At 43.4% G+C, this 26894-nt stretch overlaps 1 protein-coding gene and 1 long non-coding RNA gene across 2 annotated transcripts in view; one reads left to right on the plus strand and one right to left on the minus strand.

Moving 5' to 3' along the window:
* LOC144332051 (uncharacterized) overlaps nucleotides 1-26894 on the plus strand; it is a 44718-nt gene that overhangs the window by 11384 nt on the left and 6440 nt on the right. The window lies entirely within an intron of this gene.
* Nucleotides 1648-26894, minus strand: part of TMC2 (transmembrane channel like 2) — a 111120-nt gene continuing 85873 nt past the window's right edge. Inside the window, exons 17-20 of the mRNA XM_077951380.1 lie at nucleotides 22107-22232; nucleotides 10497-10575; nucleotides 8918-9035; nucleotides 1648-4911 (exon numbers count right to left, since the gene is read on the minus strand). Coding sequence (XP_077807506.1) covers nucleotides 4694-4911; nucleotides 8918-9035; nucleotides 10497-10575; nucleotides 22107-22232 — 541 coding nt within the window. The 3' untranslated portion in view covers nucleotides 1648-4693. The remainder of the gene's footprint in view (nucleotides 4912-8917; nucleotides 9036-10496; nucleotides 10576-22106; nucleotides 22233-26894) is intronic.

The following is a 26894-nucleotide window of genomic DNA, read 5'->3' on the forward strand; positions in this document are numbered from 1 at the left end:
AGGGTGGCACTTTATACTCATTTTGTGAGTGAGAAAATGCTCATATAAAATTTAAAAGGCTTTCTAGCAATTCCTGGGCTCTTTTCTCAAAAGTGGAAAGAAACCCTGCAACATTCTTTGGCAGTGAGTTACATGTATACGCAACATTTCTTTATAAAGACACAGAAGAAGGGAAGGCACCTTGGGAAGGTGGTTTAGTCCAGCATTCCTTGTCTTTTTTGGCAATGATGACGTGGCAGCTTCTGCAGCCTGGCCGTTGATTAGGATTGTAGGGCACAGGGTGCTGTTGTGTTTATCCCCCGAGCCTGAGGATGTTAGATTTTATCCATGCCTGTGATGATAGCTGTTATTTATTGAGTACTTAGCATAATGCTTGGTACGTTACAGTCTTACCTCCATCAACTTGTTGAATCGTCACAGATTTGGAGTTTGGTTTTATATGACAGACACAGTTCAGTGATAAGAGTTTTCTGTATCCTCTGTGTACCTCATCTACCCCAACTATGACCTTGGGCCTTTCTACGTGTTTTTCGAACTACTACTACGTTGAAAGATAAAGTATCTGGCACAACACTGCAGACAGTTGTCTTTAATAGCAATCCTCACACTCTAAAAACAAACTTGCTTAGAAGATTTGATGGTACAAAATCACACCTGGTGATTTTGCCATTGAAAATTATACTTCAGTTTTTATTCCCTAGGAATCAAAAAGGATACAGTTCCTATCTTAGTTTTGTTTATTTTTGGTTTTGAGACAAGGTCCCTCACTCTGTCACCCAGGCTGTAGTGCAGTGGTGTTGTCTTGGCTCACTGCAACCTCTGCCTCCTGGGCTCAAGCGATCCTTCCCGTCGCAGCCTTCTGAGTAGTTGAGACTACAGGTGTGCACTGGCTAATTTTTGTATTTTTTGTAGAAATGGGGTATCACCGTGTTGCCCAGGCTGGTCTCAAACTCCTGGGTTCAAGCGATCCACCTGCCTCAGCCTCCAAAATGCTGGGGTTACAGGCATGAGCCACCATGCCTGTCCCCTATCCTCAGTTTTAAAGGCATCTCTTGAAAACAGCATATAGGATTTAAAAATCTCCATCAGATACTCTTTGCCTTCTATCTAGAAGTTTAGTCCATTTGCATTTATTTTGATTCCTGATATAGTTTGGTTTATTTCTTTCATCTTACGTGCTTTATATTTGTTGTGCTATTTTTGTTTATTTGCCTTTTTCTTCCCGTTTTGGAGGCACTATCAACCTAATGCCACTTTTTTTTTTTTTTGAGATGGAGTTTTCCTCTTGTTGCCTAGGCTGGAGTGCAATGGCACGATCTTGGCTCACCGCAACCTCTGCCTCCCGGATGCAAGCGATTCTCCTGCCTCAGCCTCCCGAGTAGCTGGGATTACAGGCATGAGCCACCATGCACAGTTAATTTTGTATTTTTAGTAGAGACAGGGTTTCTCCATGTTGGTCAGGCTGGTCTTGAACTCCTTACCTCAGGTGTCTGCCCTCCGCAGCGTCCCAAAGTGTTGGGATTACAGGCGTGAGCCACTGGGCCTGGCCTAATGCCACTTTTAATTAAAATTTCCACTGAAGGATTAAAAAAAAGTAAAAAAGAAGACAAAAATGGGTGTAATTTTGTAATTCTGAAAGTCTTTTTTCTTTTTTTTTTTTTTTTGAGATGGAGTCTCGCTGTGTTGCCAGGCTGGAGTGCAGTGGCATGATCTCAGCTCACTGCAACCTCTGCCTCCCGGGTTCAAGTGATTCTCCTGCCTTAGCTTCCCGAGTAGCTGGGACTATAGGCGCGCACCACCACACCCAGCTGATTTTTGAATTTTTGGTAGAGACGGAGTTTCACCATGTTGGCCAGGCTGGTCTCAAACTTCTGACCTCAAGTGATCCACCCACCTCGGCCTCCCAAAGTGCTGGGATTACAAGCATGAACCACTACGCCTGGCCGGAGTTTTCTTGATAGAGGTCTTGTAATTATTTGAATTAGAAACTTTTCTGTTAAAGTATGTCCACAAATTCTTTGATAACCCTCCCTTCAAGAAGTGAAGCCTAATTCCCTTCCCTTCCAGTGTGAGCTAGACTTAGTGACTCAGTTCTAATGAGTAAAAGTGGTGGAATTGATAGTGTGACTTCCGAGACTAGGTCATAAGAGGCATTGGGCTTCCTGCTTGCTCTCCCTCTCCGATCACTTGCTCTGGGGGAAACCAGCAGCCATGTTGTGAGGACACCCAAGCAGCTCTATGGAGAGGCCCACATGGAGAGTAACCATGATCGCCTGTCAATAGCCAGCAAGGAACAAAAGCCTCCTACCAATAGTCATGTGTAAGCCATGTTGAGAGCAGATCTTTCAGTCCCAGTTAGACCTTCCAATAATTGTAGCCCTAGCTGAGAATTTGACTGAAATATCCAGAACCACATCTGCCTAGTTAAGCCACTCCCAAATTTATAACCCACAGAACAGAAACCATGTACAATAATACATAATTGTTTATTGTTTTAGGCTGTTATGTTTTGGGAATAATTTGTTATGCAGCGTTAGATAACACATACATTCCATCACATAAAATTACACTTCCTCAGATCAGGATGGTTTGTTTGTGTTTGTGGTGGGTATTTATGTGTATTAGTAACCAGTGGAGGCCTGACAGTAATCACTAGGGGGCCAATGGCTCAGGCAGGCAGAGTGTTCCCTTCCTCAGGGCCTGGCATTCTGATGCAGAAGGCCAGGTGTTGGTGTGGTGGCCATCTTGGGGCCTTCTGGTCCTGATTGGTTGGGTTACAGTGCCAGGATCCCTGTATTGAGGCCTCAGGTAGGTTAGCTTGGGGGAAGGCATATGACACACAGGCAGTTTTGGATTTAGGAGTTGGACCTGGGTTCCATGGAAATCAGGCATTGCAACATCTTCGTTAGCCTTGCCAGGAGATAGATTGGTGTGAAATAATTTATCCTGTTTCTCCTGGTCACGTGTCCCTATTATTCCATTGCAGTTCGTATATGTGAAGTTTTGGTGCTGGATTGAGAAGGGAAAGGATTTGGGAGGGAAGTTAGAAATTATTTTAATTATACAGCTTACGGAATTGCTGTAAAAATCTTCCTCTCTCTACCAGGGCTTTACCTGACTTTCTGGGTCTGGAGGATTCTCCTGAGAACCCCTGGGGACCTGGTTGGGTGGTGGCTGTAACAGCTGATGAGGTTAAGGTGGCAGACTCTCTTTAGAACACTCAGAGACGTGGGTGAGAGGGTCCCTTGATCCTGAGGCCACACTGCTCACCTGGGTCTGGGAGCACGGAGTGGAGGAAAGGAAGGAGCTGTCCGCAAGATAGCTGGGCTGTTGCAGAGTCCTGGACTGCGACTCCCACCCTATCAAGGCTCTGCCCTTGCCATCAAGGCCTTAATGGTCTGGCCCCCGGCTTCTTCCCCCTAAGAAATATTCTGCATAGAACCATGATATGACACTAAGTGAACATAGAATCCCCAGAGACGATGCTCTGCATTGTACCTTTTGCAAAACTCTTCAAAGAAACCATCTTCGAGGTCCCTTGTACAATAATCAGGTTATCAAATTCCTTTTAGAATTTGGTGCATAAAAGAGATTTTTCTGCCCTGGGTAAGGCAGGTTTCCTTCCAAGATAAGAGGCACTGGGCAGCTCACTTGCTCCTGTGATTCACTGTTAGGAGGCTGCACTCCAGGTTTTGTGCTCCGTGGTGTGAGCTTCGCTTGGGCTGGGTACTGGGGTATCACCAGTCTTCCCACCAATCCCACTCACCATGACTGGTCTTTGGTCCATTTACCTTTATTTTCATTCACTTTCATTTATTTATTTATTTGTAGAGACAAGGGTCTTGCTATGGTGCTCAGGCTCGTCTTAAACCCCTGGCCTCCCACTTCAGCCTCTTAAAGTGTTTGGATTACAGGTGTGAGCCACTACTCCTGGCCAGACTTGTTGTTGTTGTTGTTGTTAAGACAGGGTCTCACACTGTTGCTCAGACTGGAGTGTAGTGACATGATCTTAGCTAACTGCAACCTCTGCCTCCTGGGCTCAAGTGATCCTTCTGCCTCAGCTTCCTAAGTAACTGGGATGACAGGTGCGTACCACCATGCCTGGCTAATTTTTTTGTAGAGATGGGGTTTTGCCACGTTGCCCAGGCTGGTCTTGAACTCCTGGGCTCAAGCAATCCACCCACCTCGGCCTCTCAAAGTGCTGGGGCTACAGGTGTGAGCCACTGTGCCTGGCCTGGACCTTCCATTTAAACCAGCTCACTTCCTCTGGATTGAGAAATGTAGGCCCTTCCGCATCCCCCTCCCAGCTAGGGAAGCTGGCAGAAACCCGTGTCCTAAACTGTGTCCCATGGAAAAAGTCTACGAGGGTGGTCATGGCCCTTCCCCAACTCCCAAAATCTGGAGGCGATGTCAACTACTGCGAGTGTGGGGTTCAGAGCTGTCTGGACCAAGATATTGGTGAGGGCAGTTAGTGCAGAGATGCCTCCAGGTTCCCTAAAAGACAGGTGAAGCCACTGTCTTCCTCCTTTGGTAGCTGACAAGGGCCTGAAGGAATCAAAGTTCACACATTCCAAGAGAGGAGAGAGAGCATGTATCTGAGAGGAAAGAGGGGAGAGAACCTCAATTTGGTATATGTGAAACTGGGGAACTTGAGGATCAGCCCCAGGATGGAGGCTCCCTGGAGTCCCATCCATCAGTGCGGAGGTCTCTGAGCACTCTTCCCAGAGGCTGACCTCCACAGATGAGTCTGAGATGGGGCGTGGCCAGAATCTGGTTTGACTCCAGGGGGCCGAGATATAGGAAGGTGTCCAGAGACAGGCAGCGCGGTCCAGCTGGCAGAATTGGAGGTTCCAGGACCCTGAGCCTTCTTGTCCGTGGCCTGGCTTTGGCTGGCAGAGGGAGGCGTGGTCTCTGGAAAATGAACCAAGACAAGAAAGAGGAAGTGGGAGATTTTGTACAGGTTGAATTGGAGCTCTCTGGAGCCGCCCTGCGGTGTGTGTAGGTTTTAGTCCATTTGGTGATGTGAGAGCTGTCAGATTGTGCTCAGCTGTCTCGGGGTCACCTTGGCCTGGCTTTTGCATAAACACATCTGTTGGAGGAGTATGGTCTGCTGGCTAGAGAACTTGATTTTGAACCCTGGCCTTAGGCTAGACTCTCTGATCCCGGGTTTTCTAGAGTATAAAATTGAGACAAGAATAACAGCAGCTTTGCAGGGTGACTGCCAGGGTCAAATGTGATGATGGAAGGGAAGGGGCTGTGGGAAGTGTTTGGAATCAAATCTACTTTCCAATCCTTCATTAACTTGTTTCCTTCCCCTCCTCTATCTCCAAGTTAGGGACAATGACTGCTCTCTACTAAACCCAGTCCCTCTTGTTCTGGGACACAGAAATGGGCTCTGGTTCCCTTGTGGATGAGTGTGGCCTATGCTGGAGTTCCAGGCTTTGATGGGACCACATCCAGGTGTGTCCCCTAAGCTCTTCCCCTTGCACTAGCTTGATGCAGGCAGAGCCACAAGATGGAAGGAGCCAGGGTCCCCATATCAGCACTTGTGGCTGTCAGGTGAAAACACCCAGTTTAAACTTTGTGTTGAGTGAGAAGTGAACTTTTATGGTGTCTGAGCCACTAGCCATTTTGGGTCTCTTTGTTGCAGCAGCTAGTATCATTTTATTATAGCTAATACTTAGTAATAATAAATAAATAAATAAAATGCCAGTTACTAAGAAATTGGAATGCTTGTATAAAAAAAAGGGTCAGGCCGGGTGCAGTGGCTCATGCCTGTAATCCCAGCACTTTGGGAGGCCATTTGAGGTGGATCACTTGAGGCTGATCATTTGAGGTCAGGAGTTTGAGATTAGCCTGGTCAACATGGTGAAATCCCATCTCTGCTAAAAATACAAAAATTAACCAGGCATGGTGGCAGGTGCCTGTAATCCCAACCACTCAGAAGGCTGAGCAGGAGAATCGCTTGAACCTGGGAGGCAGAGATTGCAGTGATCAGAGATTGCGCCACTGCACTCCAGCCTGGGCAACAGAGTGAGACTGTTTCAAAAAAATAAAGTTCAGATTCCTAAACTGTCAGTCATTCCTTATGCATCTCATTCACTTCTTACATCCAAGGCTAAAGTGTCTGCATGCATATACTGTTTAATTTTAAAACAGAGATGATCTTTGGAAAATGGGATCACCTCAGAGATGGTCTGTTTCAACTTGAACTGTCCTCACTCCTAATTTGAGATGGTCTATGATCACTCCACTTTGAAGCCCCAGGATATTTTCACTTGACCTTAGCCAAAAGGCCGAGAAGCAATAGCCCCAAGATACTTTCTTGGGAACTTTTTATGTGGACTTTTCTCACTCTATTATTCTAGATATTCCAGTGCTTCTCTTTTCAGAGAATATAAACTATAGCACACATTGCTTAAAGATGCAGATACATTCTGAGAAATGCATCATTAGGTGATTTTGTTGTGTGACCATCATAGAATGTACTTACCCAAACCTAGATGGCATGGCCTGTTGTACACATAGGCTATATGGTTTAGCCTATTGCTCCTAGACTGTAAACCTGCCCAACACCTACTGTACCGAATACTTTAGGCAGTTGGAACCTAATGGTAAATATATGTGTATGTAAACATAGAAAGGGTAGAGTATGTGAAATATGACAAATGGTAAACCTGTCTAGGGCACTGACCATGAATGGAGCTTGCAGGACTGGAAGTTGCTCCAGGTGAGTCAGTGAGTGAGTGATGAGTGAATGTGAAAGCTCAGGACACCACTGTCACTGCTGCAGACTTTATAAACACTGTACACTTAGATTACACTCAATTTACAAACATTTTTTCTAGACCAGGCACGGTGGCTCAGGCCTGTAATCCCAGCACTTTGGGAGGCCTGAGGCGGGTGGATCATGAGGTCAGAAGTTCAAGACCAGCCTGGCTGACATGGTGAAACCCTGTCTCTACTAAAAATACAAAATATTAGCCAGGCATGCTGGTGGGCACCTGTAATCCCAGCTACTTAGGAGGCTGAGGCAGGAGAATCACTTGAGCCCTGGAGGTGGAGGCGGCGGTGAGCCGAGATCACACCACTGCATTCCAGCCTGGGTGACAGAGCGAGACTCCATCTCAAAATAAAAAAAAAAAGTTTTCTTTCTTCAATAATAAACCTTAGCTTATTGTAACTTTTCTATTTTATAAACTTTTAAATTTTAAAAAACATTTTGTCTCTTTTATAATAACAGTTGGCTTAAAACACAAATACAGTGACCACCTGTACAAAAATATTTTTCTTTATATCCTTATTTGATAAGCTTTTTCTGATTTTAAACTAAGAATTTTTTTTCTTTTTATGTTTTAAATTTTTCTTGTTAAAAACTAATATACAACACACACATTAGCCTAGGTCTACAAAGGGTTGGGATCATCAATATCACTGTCTTCCACCTCCATATCTTGTCCCACTGGAAGGTCTTCAAGGGCAATAACACACATGGAGCTGTCATCTCCTGTGATAACAATGCCTTCTTCTGGAATGCCTCCTGAAGGACCTGCATGAGGCTGTTTTATAGTTAACTATTTTTTATATAAGTAGAAGGAATCTACTCTATAGTATAGTAAACACATAAGCCAGTAACACAATTATCAAGTATTCTGTACCGTATATAATTGTATGTGCTAGATTTTTTTTTTTTTTTTTGAGACGGAGTCTTGCTCTGTCCCCCAGGCTGGAGTGCAGTGGCCACATCTCAGCTCACTGCAAGCTCCGCCTCCCGGGTTTACGCCATTCTCCTGCCTCAGCCTCCCGAGTAGCTGGGACTACAGGCACCCGCCACCTCGCCCGGCTAGTTTTTTGTATTTTTTAGTAGAGATGGGGTTTCACTGTGTTAGCCAGGATGGTCTCGATCTCCTGACCTCGTGATCCACCCGTCTCGGCCTCCCAAAGTGCTGGGATTACAGGCTTGAGCCACCGCGCCCGGCCTTTTTTTTTTTTTTTTTTTTTTTTTTGAGATGCAGTCTTGCTCTGTCGCCCAGGCTGGAGTGCAGTGGCGCAATCTTAGCTCACTGCAAGCTCTGCCTCCCGGGTTCACGCCATTCTCCTGCCTCAGCCTCCCCAGCAGCTGGGACTACAGGCGCCCGCCACCACGCCCGGCTAATTTTTTGTATTTTTAGTAGAGACGGGGTTTCACTGTGTCAGCCAGGGTGGTCTTGATTTCCTGACCTCGTAATCCGCCCACCTCAGCCTCCCAAAGTGCTGGAATTACAGGCTTGAGCCACCGGGCCTGGCCTAGACTTTTATGTAACTGGCAGTTCAGTAGGCTTGTTTACAACAGCTCACAACAAAGACATGAGGCCGGGCGCGGTGCCTGTAGTCCCAGCTACTGGGGAGGCTGAGGTAGGAGAATGGCGTAAACCCGGGAGGCGGAGCTTGTAGTGAGCTGAGATCCGGCCACTGCACTCCAGCCTGGGCCACAGAGCGAGACTCCGCCTCAAAAAAAAAAAAAAAACCAAAGACATGAGTAATGTGTTTTGCTACAATGTTGACAGTTACATCACTTGGCAATAGGAATTTTTCAGCTCCATTATAATCTTATGGGGCCGCTGTATATGTGTTCCATGGTTGATCCAAATGTTATTAAGGGGTGTATGATGGCACTACTGCCAGCTGGTATTCACTGGCTCATTCTCTGTGCCAGGAATTCTGGTAGGCACTTTACATGCATGATTTCGTCTCATCTTCACCATCCCATGAGGCAGGTGCTATGATTGACCCCTATATTCACCTGCCCAACTTCATCAGCTAATAATTGTTAGGATTCTGATTTCAATCCCAGAACAGTCTGATTTCACACTGTTTCATAGGCTCTTTACACCTTTCCATGTGGCCTTGTAAAACATAATCATGACAAAGAGCTTACCTTCCTTGGTGAGTTGGAGCTGGGTGGCATTTTTGGAGCTGTTTTTAGGTGTGTCCCCTGAATCTCTGGCTGTGGCTTTGCCTTTCACAGATTTGTGGCTCTTCTCAACTTCACGGAGCTGCACAAAATAATGAACTGTTGGTCCTGGCCCAGGAAATGGGTATTTGAGGCTCAGAGGTGCTGAGAGTGATTTTTTTTTTTTTTTTTTTGAGACAGAGTCTCACTCTGTTGCCCAGGCTGGAGTGCAGCGGCATGAACTTGGGTCACTGCAACCTTTGCCTTCTGGGTTCAAGCGATTCTCCGGCCCTCAGCCTCTCGAGTAACTGGGATTACAGGTGTGTGCCACCATACCTGGCTAATTTTTGCATTTTTAGTAGAAACAGGTTCACCATGTTGGCCCGGCTGGTCTTCAACTCCTGACTTCAGGTGATCCACCGGCCTCGGCCTCACAAAGTGCTGGGATTACAGGTGTGAGCCACCATGCCTGGCCTGTTTTCAGTTCTTGGTAACTACCTTAAACTGCCTGTTACTGGTCCTCACAACTGATTGGAGAGGGCAGCCTGAGGCTCTCAGATTCGCACAGCTATTGAAGGAACATGGGGCCTGAGGACAGCAACCCTTCCAATCCTCTATTTCAGTGGTTTTCTGTACCTGAGCAGGAGCCCAGCGAGATTAACAGAAGAAGGGGCTTGGCACGGTGGCTCATGCCTGTAATCCCAGCACTTTGGGAGGCTGAGGCGGGTGGATCACGAGGTCAAGATATGGAGACCATCCTGGCCGACATGTTGAAACCCCATCTCTACTAAAAATACAAAAATTAGCTGGGTGTGGTGGTATGTGCCTGTAGTCCCAGCTATTTGGGAGGCCAAGGCAGGAGAATCACTTGAACCTGAGAGGTGGAGGTTGCAGTGAGCTGAGATCGTGCCACTGCACTCCAGCCTGGTGACAGAGCGAGACTCCATCTAAAAAACAAAAACAAACAAACAAAAAACCAGAAGAAGGTGTGGATGGGGTACCAGTAGCAAGACAGATGAGATTCATTCCGGAAGAGGGACAGAGAAAGCAAGGACAGGGCTTAGGGAGGGTTAGGGTCTGAATTTTAGGGAGTGTGTGTGTGTGTCAGGAGAGAGCAGTCAGAAGTAGGGTATCGGCTGGGATGTTGAGAGAGGCTTCGCACGTGTGAAGGAGACTCAGGAGATCTTTTAGGCTAAAGGGCACAAGAAATACGTCATTTTGACAACATTTCTTTTAGTATTTAAATATTCACTTGAATCTGTAGGAATTACTGTGGGTACTGGGTTTTTCTGTATGGGCGTTGGTTGAACTCACTGAATTTCTCCTGTTCTTTAGCAGCCTGTCGACATTTAAGTCATTATTGTCACAAATCACCAAATAGCCTCAATAATATAAATGCATGCTGTTGAATCTCACAAGGCTACTTGCTATGATACAGATATTTTGGTATTTGGTTTAGAAGAAAGCCATTTAGATAACACAGCTGGGCTCACAAAGCAAATTAGCAAAAACCAAAAACGTGATTTCTTTTGACCCTCCAGGAGGAAACTTCCAACAGACTCACCGCTTGGATTTTCTTCCTCAGCTGGGCATTAGCTCGGGAAAGGCTTTTGGAAACTGAGTTCAGGTAGTAAATGGCCAAGCTGCAAGAGAAAAGCATGCCTCCTGTGGTCCTGTGATCTTGGCAGATGACAGGAGCTGGGCACCTTTCTTGGAGAATCAAGGCAGGATTCCTGGAATAGTTACTGAGGCTTTAGGTAGAGGGTGGGTGTCCTACCATCTTCTTTTCTCAGTGTGGAGAAGGTCCTGGATGCCCCTGCATCCTCTCTATTTCATTACGCATGGGCATGACTACATAGCTCTAGCTCTGAGAGTGCTCAGTAAAGGTTGGCTGGAGGAATCATCCCTCTTCTGGGAAATCTGAGGTGGTCAGAGGGTGGCAGGGTTTACTGACTGCAGAAGAAGCTGGTCACATTTCCTGTGCACCTGCCTTGTGCCAAGCCCTGTGCCATGTGCACAGTCCACCCCCACCCCACCCCATCTCATTGACTTTGATAAAAATACCATGAAGCAGAGAGTAGACTTCTATGTTTAAAGACCTGGGTCCTGGGACTCAGTGAGGTTAAATAATTTGCCAAGGTCATCCCACCCATTAGTACTCTGCAGCCCACATTGGAAACCAGTACTTTTTCTACAATTTTCAAGTCCTGAGAGGGGAGAGGTGGAGGTGTTAAGAGACCTCTTCTAAGTTTGCCTAAGAAGCACAATTGCAGACGCTCTGAAGGCCTCCTGCTCAAAGTGCCCTAGCATGTTTGGCCCTGACCTTATGGGTTTTAGAGTCCAGCCCCCATAGGCTCACTGGATGTCTGGGTGTCCTTTGAGGCTGCAGCCCAGGCTTTCTTTTCACAGGACCTAAGATCTGGGGTTATGACTACACAGGACACACAAAAGCCAGGGTGCCACCTGGAGTGGATGCTTTGCCAGCCTATTATCTGCTAGCTTTTATTGTCCATCCTTATTAGTAGCTTTTCTCCATGACTTTCAAGTCTCAGCTGCTCCAGCTTTGGTCTCCAGAACCTTCCCTCTCAGGGCTAGGCCATCCATAGCTGCCTCAGTAGAGCCTGTAAGCCCTCTCCAGCCAGAGAAGAGGAGTCCCATGGTCCTTGGGGCAGGGTGTAGGTCAGAGGCTGTCAAGTGAGCCTTCTGAAGCAAGGATTCAGAGAACTGTGGGCGAGGGGAGGAAAGAATAAAGGACAGGTGAAGAGACCAATTTCTGTTATGTAAGGCTGTTACTCTGGGCCAGGCCTTGCCATTCACCTAATTAGCCCATTTTTTTAAGGGAGGAATCAGAGGTCAGAGAGGTGACTTGTCTGGCTCAAGATCACATGCCCAGCAAATGGTGGATAAAATGCTCATGGGTGGCTATGTACCTCCCAAGGTTGTTTACAAGTTTAGCATTTCTCTTTGGTGCCTTCGGGGTCAGGTTTGGTGTCTGGGTTTCAGAATTTCTCCAGGAGGGCACAGGGCAATCCAAGTGGTCACTATCATGTCATCCCTGTCATGCCAGCAGCAGAGGAAATTGGAAATCAAGGATATAAAACAACATGCAAGGGTTTGCTGTTGGCAATGACAGTATTCAGGGCACAGAGCAGACCTTCAAGAATGGGTGTTACATGAATAGATGAACAAATGAAAGGATTCTACATTCACTCTGGCGCCCTTGGGGCCCTGGAATCTCTGTGAGTCCATGTTCATTTCCAGTAAGCTACCAGAGAGGGTGCTGAAGGAGAGGCACCATTGCAGAGTGTGGAGCTCCAGTTCCCCTCCAGGCTGGCAGCCCTTGAGCAGCAGCCAGGAAACTGACCACAGGGTTGGGGGAGTCTGGTTTCATCAGACTATCCTGGAGCTGAAGAGAGCCCTGATGGGGAGCAGCCATTTCTTGAAATACTTTTTGGGAATTTCAAACGATAGACAGAGACAAAGAGATATTTCTAAGGAACAACAAAGATGATAGTCAAAGAGGGAAAGTTTTAACAAAGTCTTTAAGCCCACCCAAGGCTAAACTAAAGTTCAATTGGATGTCAGCAAAATTGGCAAAGATCTCTGAAAATCCTCTCTTCCTTAAAAGCAGTGATAATGCCAGCAAAAATAGTCAGAATCAATTTTTTTTCAGAACTCAAAATTAACCAAACGTTTGCAGCAAATCTAGGGAGTGTCTTTTCTTTTCTTTTCTTTTTTTTTTTTTAGAGTCTCACACTGTCGCCCAGGCTGGAGTACAGTGGCGCAATCTTGACTCACTGCAACCTTTGCCTCCTGGGTTCAAGCAATTCTCCTGCCTCAGCCTCCCAAGTAGCTGGGATTACAGGCGCCCAATACCACACACAGCTAATTTTTGTATTTTTAGTAGGGACAGGGTTTCATCATGTTGGCCAGGCTGGTCTCAAACTCCTGACCTTGTGATTTGCCTGCCTTGGCCTTGCAAAGTGCTGGGATTATAGGTGTGAGCTACTGCGCCCGACCTGGGAGTGCCTTTTCAAGGAAAACAGCTAAATCTGAGAACAGTGAGTTTTGCAGCATCTAAGTTGCCTTGTATCCCCTGTCCTACCCAGTTCTGTAGTAGGTTTGAAAACCAACAGCCCAAAATTTTGGTGAAAATCAGTAGCCTGGCAGTCACTGGAGGAGGTAGAATGGATTTGGAGCACCTTAAAATTCTCATACCCAGAGAATTGTCATTATTTGATTTATCCAGTGGTTGATACTACTCACAAGGCTATCTTTATTTAACCTGGCTCAGAGCCCAATCAGTGTGAACAACCTTTTCTCTGAGATTGGCAAAAGCAATCAGAGGCAATTGTTGAACATCATGGCTGTGCGAAGTGTTGCATGACAGCTGGGACAAACAATAGGCTAACCAAAAAGCTTAAAAGGAGAACTGGGGAATGAGATGTCCAATGGAGGCTTTAAAACACTTTGAAATGTTCCTGGGAATCTAGAGAACTGTGTGCATGATGTGTAAGGCTCTGTGCCTGTCCAGGGCTGTTTGTATGTCCAAGAAAGACTTGAGAAGGCCCTAAGCTCTCACCTCTGGTAACCTTGAGTCTCTGAACAAGCAGTCAGTGAGAACTAAGGTAGCGTTGTAAACTGCCTGGTTGAATGTCGAAGGCATACCCCAGTACATACACAGAGCCTCTTGGGAAATACTGGGAGTCTTACTGGTTCCAGACATGTAAGAAAATGTCTGTCCAGTCAGTAGGTGACTACTAAGCTAACAGAGCACAGACTTTAGTGGCCACACACAACAAAGAAAACAGACTTTACATAATTAGTTCAGAAAAGCTACTAAACAAGAATAACAGCAACAATTGTAACAACAAACAGCAACAACAACAAATGCATGGAAGGGAGGAGAACCTGATTTCCATGTCTGCCATATAATATTATTTAAGATACCCAGTTTTCAACAAAAACTAGTAAGACATGGCTGGGTGCAGTGGCTTACGCCTGTAATCCCAGAACTTTGGGAGGCCGAGGTGGGCGAATCATGAAGTCAGGAGTTCAAGACCAACCTGGCCAACATGGTGAAACCCTGTCTCTACTAAAAATACAAAAAATTAGCTTGACATAGTGGCAGGTGCCTGTAATCCCAGCTACTCGGGAGGCTGGGGCAGGAGAATCACTTGAGCCCAGGAGGTGGAGGTTGCAGTGAGCCGAGATCTTGCCACTGCACTCCAGCCTGGGCAACAGAGCGAGACTCTGTCTCAAAAAACAAACAAACAAACAAAAAACACTAGTAAGACATACAAAGAAAGAAGAAAGTCTGGCCCATACACGGGGAAAAGTAGTCAATAGAAACCATTCCTGAGGAAACCTCAATCCTGCATTTAAGAGACAAAGACTTTAAATCAGTTATGTTAAATACGATCAAATAATATGATCAAAGAATTAGAGAAAACCATTTCTAAAGAACTGAAAGTATCAAAATGGTGTCTCACCAAATAAATAATTTTAGCAAAAAGAAATAAATAAAAGAACCAAATAGAAATTCTAGAGATGAAATCTACAATAACTGAAATAATAAATTTCCTGGAGGTTCCCAACATATCTGAGTTGACAGAAGAAAGAACCAGCCTGGCCAACATAGTGAAACCCATCTCTACCAAAAATACAAATATTAGCCAGGTGTGGTGGTGCACGCATGTAATCCCAGCTACTCGAGAGGCTGAGGCAGGAGAATTGCTGGAGCCTGGGAGGTGGAGGCTGCAGTGAGCCGAGATTACACCACTGCACTCTAGCCTGGGTGACAGAGTGAGATACTGTCTTGGAAAAAAAAAAAATCAACGAACTTCAAAATAGATCAATTGAGATTATCCAGTCTGAGGAACAGAAAGAAAAAAGAATGAGGTAAAATAACAGAGCCTATGGGACACTTTGAAATGTTCCTGGGACAACATCAAATGTATCAACACATGCCTAATGGGAATCTGAGGAGGAGAGGAAAGACAGAAAGGGTCAGAAAGAATATTTGAGTAAATAATGACTATTTTTAATCAGATTTCATCCCCAAATATGATGAAAAAAATATTAATTTACACAGGAAACTCAACAAATTCCATTCAGGATAAACTCAAAGAGATCTATTCCTAGACATATCATAGCAAATTGAAAAAAAAAAAAGCCATAGTCAAAGAGAGAATCCTGAAAGAGAAACAAATAATCATATATAAGAAAGCCTCAGAAAGATTAACAGTCCGTTGTTTTTCCATATAAACCTTGGAGGCCAAATGGCAGTGGGATGACATATTTGAAAGATTGAAGGAGAAGACTATAAACCAAAAATTCTAAATCCAGCAAAACTGTTCTTCAAGAATGAAGGAGAAATTAAGTCATTCCCAGATAAAAACTAAGAGAAGTAATCACTAGCGGACCTACTCTGTAAGAAATGCTAGAGGGAGCTCTTTAGGTTAAAACGAAAAGACACTAGACAGTAACTTGAATCTACATGAAGAAATAAGAGCACTCGTAAAGGTAACTACATGGGTTAATATAAAAGCTAATATCAATATAGTCTTTGTAACTCTTTTTTCCCCTGTCTTATTTAGTTGGCATAAAATGTATAAAGATGTAATTTGTATGGCAGAAACAACCTGAAGGAGAGAGGAGGAAATGAAGTTGTATAGGAACAAAGTTTTTGTATACTATTATAATTAAGTTGGTATTAATCCAAAGTAGTTTAAGATATTAATTGCAATCTCCAGGGCAATCACTAAGAAAATAACTGAAACAAAATATAGTAAAATAAATTACAAGGGAACTAAAATTATATACTAAAATCTTTAACCCAAAAGAAGGCAGTAATGGAGGAATAAAATAACAAAAATACATAAGACATACAAAAAACAGCAGACATAAATGCCAACTTATTGGTAATTAAATGTAAATGAATCAAACACTCCATATAAAAAGCACAGAGTGACAGAATGGATAAACACTGTGCTTCAGCTATATGCTGTTCCAAAGAAGCGGACTATATTTTATTTTATTTATTTATTTAGCGAGAAGGTCTCATTGTCACCCAGGCTGGAATGCAGTGGCACAAACATGGTTCACTGCAGCCTCAACCTTTTCGGTTCAAGCAATCCTCCACCTTGGTCACCTCCCAAGTAGCTGGAGCTACAAGCACGTGCCACCACACTCAGTTAATTTTTAGAGTTTTTGTAGAGATGGGTCTTGCCATGTTGCCCAGCCTGGTATCAAACTCCTGGGCTCAAGCAATCTTCCTGCCTCCCAAAGTGCTGGTATTACAGGCATGAGCCACCACACCCAGCCTAAAAAGGCACACTTCAGATTTTTAAGGTAAAAATAGATTGAAAGTAAAAGGTTGGGAAACATATTAAGGCAAAAATAGTTAGAGACAAATGGGATTGTTTTTTAATTGTGAAGGGGTCATTTCATCAAGAAAATGTAACAAGTAAAAACATATATGCACCTAACAGCACAGCCTTAAAACATATGAAGGAAAAACAGAATTTAAGGGAGAGATAATGGACAATCCAATAATAATAGTTGGAAATTCAATGCTTTACCTTCGGTAATAGAAACAATTAGAAGGTCAACCACAAAATAGTAGACTTGAACAACTCTAAAAGTTCTATCCAATGCCATCAACTCCTTTTCCTGAGCCTTGAATTTATCAAGGCTCAAGTTCAATATTTATTGTCTTCTACAATCCTAATCCCTTCTTCATCTGAATATTTTTTGGACTTATTATTTGTCATAGTTTTTAAGTCTTACTGATTAGATGTTTTAAATTCAGTCTCAAAGCATATTTGAAAGTGGTACCTTATTGTCTGCATTAGGGGTCAGCAAACTTTTTCTGCAGAGGGCCAGGCAATAAATATTTTAGTCTTTCTAGACAATACATTCTTTATCACAACAAGTAAATTTTGTCTTTTTTTTGTGAAAAACAGTCATAGATAATAAATAAATGAATGAGCATGAATGTGTTCCAATAAAACTTTACTTAACAAAATCAAGTGTGGTCTGGATTTAGCTTGTGGACTATGATGACCCCTGGTCTACACCAAAGGAAAAAGATTCTGGCATAGATAGCCATTATACAGGCTGTTTACTGCATAAAAGGCACCTGACTAAGGGGGTGACGGTTGGCTGAAATCTATCCATATTCTGTTTGTCAAATGTGCCCCTTGGCATGGGCCTACCTCTGTCTGAAGGAGTGGGCACCTTTAAAAAATTTGCACAAGGTACTATATGGGCTAGTGGTGGCCCTAAATTCACCACCGCCTTTTGAGGTCACTGTTTTTTTTTTTTTTTTTAACTTCTGTAAGAAATCAATAATCAGGAAAGTTACTCCACTTTCCTAATTTCCTGATTTCTTATACCTATGTTACAATGACTTACATTCCCTGGTTGTTTTCTTCCTTATTTCATGAATACACTTATCTCAGCCCTCCAAAAAAGCAGCACTGTGCTTAACTGAAAACATTAAAAGCACTCCCCACCCTGTAAATGCAGGAAAAATACAAAAATATATTTTATCACCAAATATGAATTAGCTTGTTTTTCCATGGAAGCTACTAACTAATCCTACAGAGAAAAAAAGATCTAAGAATTAAATAAAATATAACATTTTCATTGTTTACAAATGAGAAAATGACCTGGAAGATTCAAGAACTTTGGTTGAGTAAATATTATAAACAATACACTCGTGGGGTGACTGTATTAGCCTGTTTTCGTACTGCTTTAAAGAACTACCCAAGACTGGGTAATTTATAAAGGAAAGAGATTTAATTGACTCACAGTTCGGCATCGCTGGGGAGGCCTCAGGAAACTTACAGGTGGAAGGTGAAGGGGAAGCAAGGCACCTTCTTCACAAAGTGGCGTGAAGGAGAAGTGCCGAGCAAAGTGGAAGAGCCCCTTATAAAACCATCAGATCTTGTGAGAACTCACTATCACAAGAACAGCATGGGGGAAACTGCCTCCATGAACCAATTACCTCCACCTGGTCCCTCTCTTTAAATGTGGGGACTGTGGTGATTACAATTCAAGATGAAATGTGGATGGGGACACAAAGTCTAGGTATATCAGTGACTGAATACAAAATTTATATATAGAAAATAAATAACATTTACATAGAAAAACAAGAACTAGTGAGAAAGTGTGATGAAAGCGCTATCCTAATTTAGTATAAAACATAAAAAGATGAAATGCAGAGGAATATATTTAATAAGAAATGTGCATGAAATTTATGAAGAAAACTTAAAAATATTATTGAGGGACATAAATGAACAAATGATAAGGAATATGGTATTCTTGGATTGGAAAACTTAACAACATAGGCATGCCAATTCTTTCTGACTTTTTTTTTTTTTTTTTTTTTGAGACAAGAGTCTTGCTCTCTTGCCCAGGCTGGAGTGCAGTGGCGTGGTCTTGGCTCACTGCAACCTCTGCCTCCTGAGTTCAAGTGATTCTCCTGCCTCAGCCTCTCAAGTAGCTGGGATTACAGGCACACACCACCACAGCTGGCTGATTTTTGTAGTTTTAGTAGAGACGGGATTTCACCATGCTGGCCAGGCTTGTCTCGAACTCCTGACCTCAGGTGATCTGCCTGCCTTGGCCTCCCAAAGTGCTGGGATTACAGGTGTGAGCCACCATGCCCGGTCTTCTTTCTAACAAACATGATCACAGATTATTTTTGTTGTTGTTCTGGTGCTAGGCAACCTGACTGTGGAAAATCAAATAAACAAAGAGAGCAAAGACTTCTTTTTCTGGTCTTCACTGAAGGACTTGTATTGGTCCAGCTTTGCAGAGAAAAACAACTGTAAATGCTGAGCAAAATTTACAAAACTGTAGTTTAAGACATGGGAGAGTGACGAAACTGGCAGACTAAAGGGGCTGGAAGCTTGAGAGAAGGGAAGCATGTGAGGTGAGCCCTACATTCCTCCAGGGTTTCTCCCTGAGAGTATTTTCCAATTTGTGACCTAGAAGCAGAGTCCAAGCAGAAAGTGGAAATGCTACAATGTGGAGAAGATGCAGGTCAGAGTTAATTACTGCCAGAGTCTTTGGGACTTGAGGGACAGAATCCCAGAGTAGAACAAATTGCTGATAAATAAGCCAAACTCTGCGTACATATTGCCCTCAAATGATTGACCAATTCTTCAATTGCTTCAGGAAGCCCAGAAGAAAATGACACCAGGGAGGCTGAAGAGCAGAGCAGAGATTTCACAGTGGCTGTAGCAGTACTATTGGAGAAAGAGTATAAGCAAAGACTGCAGAATTGGGAAAAGAGAGAATGGGTTTCAAGCCCTGCCAAGGTGGAGGGTGTTGGAGGCTGAAAGAATGAGGGTCGTGATCAACTCAGTATACCACTGGAGGCTATATGAGTAAACAGCAAACTGTTCTCATGAATGCAGGATGTTGGCAAGCTGACCACTATGTCGGCGCCCAGAAGGAATGCTGAGGGCAGTCACACCCCAGGCGCAGTGTTTCTTGTGATTAGGCACATCTGAGGCCTGTTAGCAATGATGTGAACCTGTGATCAATCAAACAGCTGACCAATCATTACCTCCTTCTCCCTGCTCTTTCTACCCAATAAATATGAAGGGCTGTAGAAGCTCAGGGCTGCCTTTGCTCACTAGAAGCAAGGAGTTCCCTGACCCCTTCTTTAAAACAAATCCTTTTTTCTTTGTCTTCATTTCTGTGTTTGTCCTCCTTCGTTCAGTCCTGTAGTAACTGTCACAAGAGGGAATTGGTAAACACTGTAGGCTTTCAGTTGAGACCCCTAAAAGACTGCTCAACAGTAAGGATCACGTTGTATGAGTAAGGTTAATGTCTTGGAAATAGGGTGAAACTGAAATAAATCAGCCCTGAGAAAGCCCAAAGCTAGCAATGGCAAACTATTTTCCAAAGATGGCCACAATACTATGACTCCCATCTTACATGTGCTTCTAGAATCTTGCCATTGCATCAAGAGATGAGTCTATATTTCTTTTTCTTGAACCTGGGTATCCCTTTGTGATTGCTCCAATAGAGTATGGCAGGAGTAAGTAAAGATGCCATGTATATCCACTGCATTCTCTTGGGATGCTTGCTCTTGAAACTCAGCCACCATGCTATGAGGAAGCCCAAGCAGCTTGTGGGAAGGAAGTGAGGCCTCTAGTCCATAGCCCTTGTTGAGTTTCCAGGTGATGGCTGGTGCCAGCTGGCCAGTCATGTGAGTGACCATCTTGAAAGTGGACCCTCCAGCCTCCAGCTGAGCTGACCCAGATGATGTTGAGTAGAGAGGAAAAGAATGATTCCTGCTGAATCCTACCCAAATTGCAGATTCATTAATAAAATATTATTTTTCAATTTTGGGGGTTGTTTCTTATGTAATAATAGATAGCTAAAACATCAAGCCTTGACAGGATTAAGTGATCTCCTAGTATTTCATTTGCCTTTCTGGAAAAAAACCCATCCCTTTGGGGAAAGATAACATTATTCATAGCCTCTATAATTTTTCATCCACATGTCTGAAATCTGGTAATTACATGCCATGCTAAAAGTAGAGCTGATGATAAACAAGAGGAAAACAAATGACAACAAAAATACACCCAGGTGGTTCAGATATTGGAATATCAGACTGGGATTTTAAAAATAATTGTAATCACTATGTTCAAGAAAATAGAAAGTTGGAGAATTTCACCAGAGAGTTGGAATTTATAAATAACAGTCAAAAGGAAATACAACCACTTTGGAGAGCAATTCTGTAAGATCTAAAAAGATTGAAGAAACACATCTGATGACCCAAAATTCTGCTTCTAGATGTCCACCTTAGAGAAACTCTCAGAATCGTGCAAGGAGATATATACAAAATGCTGGCTGCAGTGCAGTTTGCAATAGCTGAAAACTGGAAACAGCCTAAGTATCTCTAAGCAGAGGAATGAATGAACTGTGGCTTATTCATGCAATGGAACATAGAAGAGCCTTCAAATGTGTGCTCATGTATCCACATGGATAAATCCCCCAACAATGTTGATTGAGGAAAAGCATGTAATGTGAGTCATTCATGAAAAGGTTTAAAACTCTGGAAACAGTAATATACACACATATGATTAAAACGTACAAAATATGCAGGGAAACAATTATATATACTCTGAATAATAGTTACTTTTGGGGAGGGAAGAAGAAAGAAGGATTGGGTGGGGCTTGAAGTGCATCCGTAATGTTTTATTTCTATTAAGAAGAAAGATAAACCTGAAGTAAATATTGCAAAATATTCACATCTGTTGAATCTTGTGATAGTGTACATGGTTGTCTGTACTCATTTGCATGCTGGGAATATTTCATAATTTTTTAAAAAGCATGCCAAAATATGTTTTTTTAAATAAAGAAAAATGCTAACATTTTTACTAGCACGTTTTTTGATGGCAGCAATTCCAATCCAAGACTCTGGCTTCCTGCTTTTCTTCCCTAGTTCCTTCCTTGAGCATTTACTGTTTGTGTACTATGCTCTAGGCATTAGGCTGGCGCTGGGGATACAGAGATTTTCAAACTTGTTCTCTAACAGTTGTTGAGGGGGACAGTGATGAAGGAACCAGCTTGTTCCAGTGCATAAGCTGCTCAATCAAGTAGTGCTGTGGGCCCAGCCAGGATCAGGCCGAATCACCGTCCAGCTTCCTGAGAGGCTCAGAGCCCACAGGTCTTTGATATTTCTAGTGAGCATTTTAGTGGGAGTTGTTGCAGATAATGTCAGGGCTCACCCAAATTTTCAGTATGCTCCGAAAGACTTGCACTTGCTGGTGCTCTCATCTCTGTTACCAGAAGCTTCCCTTCCATCTTGGGCCCCTCACTCACACCCCTTGAAGCCATTTTACCCATGAATGACGCTGGGAGCTGGTCTACAAATGCCCCGGATCCTTTGCCCTTAGCAGGGGATAAGTCTGAGGCACACTGCCTCCCAGAATCCTCACAGTGATATCCATGCACTTTCCTTTCCCTTCCTTGTCTCAAGTCCTCACCCCCTCCCCAATAAAATACTTGCACTTGAATCTTCATCATGGAGTCTGCTCCTGGGGAGTGCAGACTAAGAAGGCAAGATGAAAAGGACCTGCCAAGGAAGTCTCAAATTCAAGGAGAGGTTTTCATGGGGTGGAGCCATGGGTCCTGGCTAACTTACAACATCAGCAGGATGGCTGGGATGATCAGGCCTGGATTGGCGAGGAAAGCAAAGATCTTGCCCAGGAAGGTTGGGAAATCATTTTCAATGGTCTCTTGGAGGACGTCATACATTCTGTTTTTCCCACTGGAAAAAGGAGAGGACACATGATAACATGCTGCCAAGTGCCTGTGGCATTCACAACTGTATCCATGCCCCCTCAACCAGGTCCAGGACTGCTGCTTGCCACTGCTTTCCTGGAAGAACCAGAGCTCTGCTCCAAATAAACTGCAAGTAAAAAATTCCCCTTGAGGGGCTGCCATTCTGGCTAGGGTGACAGCTGGGTCGGCACATGGGTCACCAGCTTTCTATCCTAAGTAACTTACAACCTCTCAGTCTTCACAGGTCTTTTGTGTCTGACACCTTCCTCAGCCAGAAAAAAATGTTTTTTTTTTTTCTCATATACTCTAACTGGAGAAATTGCCTGTGTTTTAGCTACCAGACCAACATGGAGCTTCCTTTGGGCCTGAAACAGTTCTGCAGAAGCTGATGTGCTGGATAACCTGAGTGTCTCTCAGAAATACCTAGAATTAACCTACAGATTTTAAGTCTAGGAGATATTGGATCACCTAGGACAGGCTCCTGGACAGTTCGCAACTATAATTTTTATTTTCTTCAAATACTTAAGAACCATTATGCAGATTTACTTCTACGAATGCTGGCCGAGAGCCTCCTGGATGCTACTGGCTCTTGGTTGGTAATTTTGGTGCCAAGAGGTGGAATATGGAGTTTGAAATTCCTGGTTTAAATCCTTGCTCCCCCATTTATCACTTGTGAGACACGTGGACAATTACTCTCTCTCTCTCTGTTTTTTTTTTTTTTTTTTTTTTTGAGATGGAGTCTTACTCTGTCACCCAGGCTGGAGTGCAGTGGTGCAATTTCAGCTCACTGCAACCTCCACCTGCGGGTTCAAGTAATTCTCCTGCCTCAGCCTCTCGAGTAACTGGGATTACAGGTGAGCGCCACCACGTCCGCCTAGTTTTTTGAATTTTTAGTAGAGATGGTGTTTCACCATGTTGGCCAGGCTGATCTCGAACTTCTGACCTCAAATGATCCGCCCTCCTCGGCCTCCCAAAATGCTGAGATTACAGGCGTGAACCACCGTGCCCGGCCTGACAATTATTCTCTTTTTGCTTCATATCCTGCCCTGGTTCTTCCCACGAAAGCTGTGCTGTCTGATGTGGCTATTAAAAATAAAAATTAAGATGAAGTAAAATTTAAAATTCAGTTTCTTAGTTACACATTTCAAGTGCTCAGTAGTCATATGATTAGTAGCTGCTCTGTTAGAAATGCAGATATGTAATGTTTTCATCATTATAGTACGTTCTGTTGGATGTCCAATATCTGCAGAAGTTCAATACCTTTGGGCAAGATATTGAAAACTTCTCTGCCCCAGTTTCCTCATCTGTATAATGTAATATAATAATACTATAGTATAATATGGTATTTTAAGTATAATAATTGTATTTATCTCAGAAGATTGTTTAGAGGATATAGATGAGAATTGATACAAAACATTGAGTATGGTGCTGTTAAGTTATAAGTGCCCTTTGACATTTTGCAGCTAAACATTTTCTGTGTAAAGTATAGATGAGGAGTTGACCAACAATGGCTCCTGGACAAATTCAGCTTGTTACCGGTTTTCTTTTCTTTCTCTTTCTCTTTCTCTTTCTCTTTCTCTCTTTCTCTCTTTCTCTTTCTCTTTCTCTTTCTCTTTCTCTTTCTCTCTCTTTCTTTCTTTCTTTCTTTCTTTCTTTCTTTCTTTCTTTCTTTCTTTCTTTCTTTCTTTCTTTCTTTCTTTCTTTCTTTCCTTTCTCTCTCTCTCTCTCTCTCTCTTTCTCTTTCTCTCTGTTCTCTCTTTCTCTCTTTCTTTCTTACAGAGTCTCTCTCTGTTGCCCAGGCTGGAGTGCAGTGGTGCAATCTCGGCTCACTGCAACCTCTGCCTCTGGGTTTCAAGCAATTCTCCTATCTCAGCCACGGGAGTTTACACACAATGCCTGATGGATTACAGGCAGTCACCACTACACCTGGCTAATTTTTGTATTTTTAGTAGAGATGGGGTTTCGCCATGTTGGCCAGGCTGGTCTCAAACTCTTGACCTCAGGTGATCCACCTGCTTCGGCCTCTCAAAATGCTGGGATTACAGGTATGAGTCGCTGCACCTGATCTGTCACCTGTTTTCATATAGTCTGTGAGCTAAGAATCATTTTTACATTTTTAAGTAGTTGAAAACAAATCAAAATAGGAATACTATTTTGTGACATGTAAAAATGGATGTATAAAATTAAAATTTTAGTGTCTGTAAATAAAGTTTTATTGGAACACAGCTATACTCATTCATTTTTTGTGCTATAATGACAGGGAAGAGCAGTTGTCAGAGACCATTTATGGCCATCTCATTGCTTACAACAGTTGCCCACCACACCACAAATTGCAATGAGGCAGTTATAGCATGATGGCATTTCAAGTGCCAGGCACATGACTGTATCACAATGTTTAATTTATTATTATTTTTATTTCCAGTGCATACCCACCATGTAAAAATGAGAAAAGTTAAGTTTACATGTTAGGCTTTTATGTGACAGTTGAATGTAGATTATTTTGTCATTGAATTAGATGGTGTATCAGATTCCAGTGCCTGCTGTTTGCCATACGGGTGACTTAAATTTAATAACTTACAGTTCTGGAGGCCAGAAGTCTGAAAGGGTTTCACTGGGTTGAAACCAACCTGGGGCAGGCATAGGATAACAGTTATAAACATTCCAATACCAAAAAGGAGAAAATGGAAGGAAGAAAGAATCACCAATCTCAAGCAATTTTGAAATCCAGTCAGCCAAGCTCCATTAGGGTTTATTTATTTATGTATTTTTTGAGACAGAATTTTGCTCTGTTGCCCAGTCTGGAGTGCAGTGGCATGATTTCGGCTCACTGCAACCTCTGCCTCCAGGGTTCAGGTGATTCTCCTGCCTCAGCCTCGCAAGTAGCTGGAATTATAGGCACCTGCCACCATGCCTGGCTAATTTTTCTATTTTTAGTAGAGATGGGGGTTTCTTCATGTTCAAAACCAACAGCATAGAATCTTTAAATCTTTGCCTGCTTCTATGGTCACATCACCTTCTATGTTTCTGCAGTCAAATCTCCCTCTCCCTCTTTTTTTTTTTTTTTTTTTTTTTTTGTTGTTGTTGTTGTTGTTGTTGAGATGGAGTCTTCCCCTGTTGCCCAGTCTGGAGTATAGTGGCATCAACTCAGCTCACTGCAACCTCCAACTCCCGAGTTCAAGCGATTCTCCTGCCTCATCCTCCCTAGTAGTTGGGATTACAGGCACGCTCCACCACACCTGACTAATTTTTTGTATCTTTAGTAGAGGTGGGGTTTCACTGTGTTGGCCAGGCTGGTCTTGAACTCCTGACCTTGTGATCCGCCTGCCTCGGCCTCCCAAAGTGCTGGGATTACAGGCATGAGCCACGGCGCCCAGCTTCCCTCCTTCTTATAAGAACACTTGTGACTTAGGGCCCACCTGACTAATCCATGATGATATCCCTATCTCAAGATTCTAGAAACTAGAAAATGAGTTATTTACTTTCAAAAATAAAATGGTGGGACAGGCGTAGGATAAAAGTTGTAAACACTCCATTACCAAAAGGGAGCAAATGGGAGGAAGAAAGGAATCACCCGTTCCAAGCAATTTTGAAATCCAATCAGCCAAGCTCTATTAAGTTTTAAAGTCCTGAAAATAATCCTCTGGGCTCCAGACTCTGCCCTGGTGTGCCACAGCTTTGCCCTCTAGGTTCACAGTTCTGCTCATGGAAGAATCCTTCTTCTTGAAGGATAGCACATGTTTCAGCTGAGTAAATTTTATCAGTCTGTTTCCTGCCACAGAATTCTGGGAGGCCAGTGGTCTGCCTTTATTTTGTCTTCCTTCTGCTTCTTTCAGTCCAAGTTGGCAGTGTTTCTGCTGTTAAATATTCTCAAAAACCTTGTGTTTTTCATACATGTCATGAGAATTTACTCTGTTAAACAAGAGAGGCCCACATGATCTTTTCTGGATGATCCTATTTCTTTTTTTTTTTTTTTTTTTTGAGATGGAGTCTCACTCTGTCGCCCAGGCTCGAGTGCAGTGGCGTGATCTCAGCTCACTGCAAGCTCCACCTCTTGGGTTCACTCCATTCTCCTGCCTCAGCCTCCCGAGTAGCTGGGACTACAGGTGCCTGCCACTGTGCCTGGCTAATTTTTTGTATTTTTAGTAGAGACGGAGTTTCAGCGTGTTAGCCAGGATGGTCTTGATCTCCTGACCTCGTGATCCACCCGCCTCAGCCTCCCAAAGTGCAGGGATTACAGGCTTGAGCCACCACGCCCAGCCAGATAATCCTGTTTCTATTCCTGACTTCTGATGTGATGGTTGAGGGGATCCATTAGTCACATGATTAGTCAGAGTTTTCTGTGTGAATGATATTCAGATCTTTTGATCCTTCAGAAACACTAGTAAAAGGTTGTCCAGATTCACTCTTGGCTTTCTTTTTACAGCACATTCTCATGACAGTGAATCTAGTTTTAGCATATTTTGCAATCTAGATAAGGCTGAGAATTTCCAGAATCATCAAATCCTGGTACTTTCTTGGTTTATCAGTTACTTACTCAATGTACCTCTTTCCTTGCACATTTTCTATAAGCAGCATGAAGAAACCAGGCTGTACCTTCAATACGTTGCTTGGGAATCTCTTCAGCTAAATACCCAAGTTCTTTTCCTTC

The sequence above is a fragment of the Macaca mulatta genome, chromosome 10 (assembly GCF_049350105.2).
Source record: "Macaca mulatta isolate MMU2019108-1 chromosome 10, T2T-MMU8v2.0, whole genome shotgun sequence".
Classification (NCBI taxonomy): Eukaryota; Metazoa; Chordata; class Mammalia; order Primates; family Cercopithecidae; genus Macaca; species Macaca mulatta.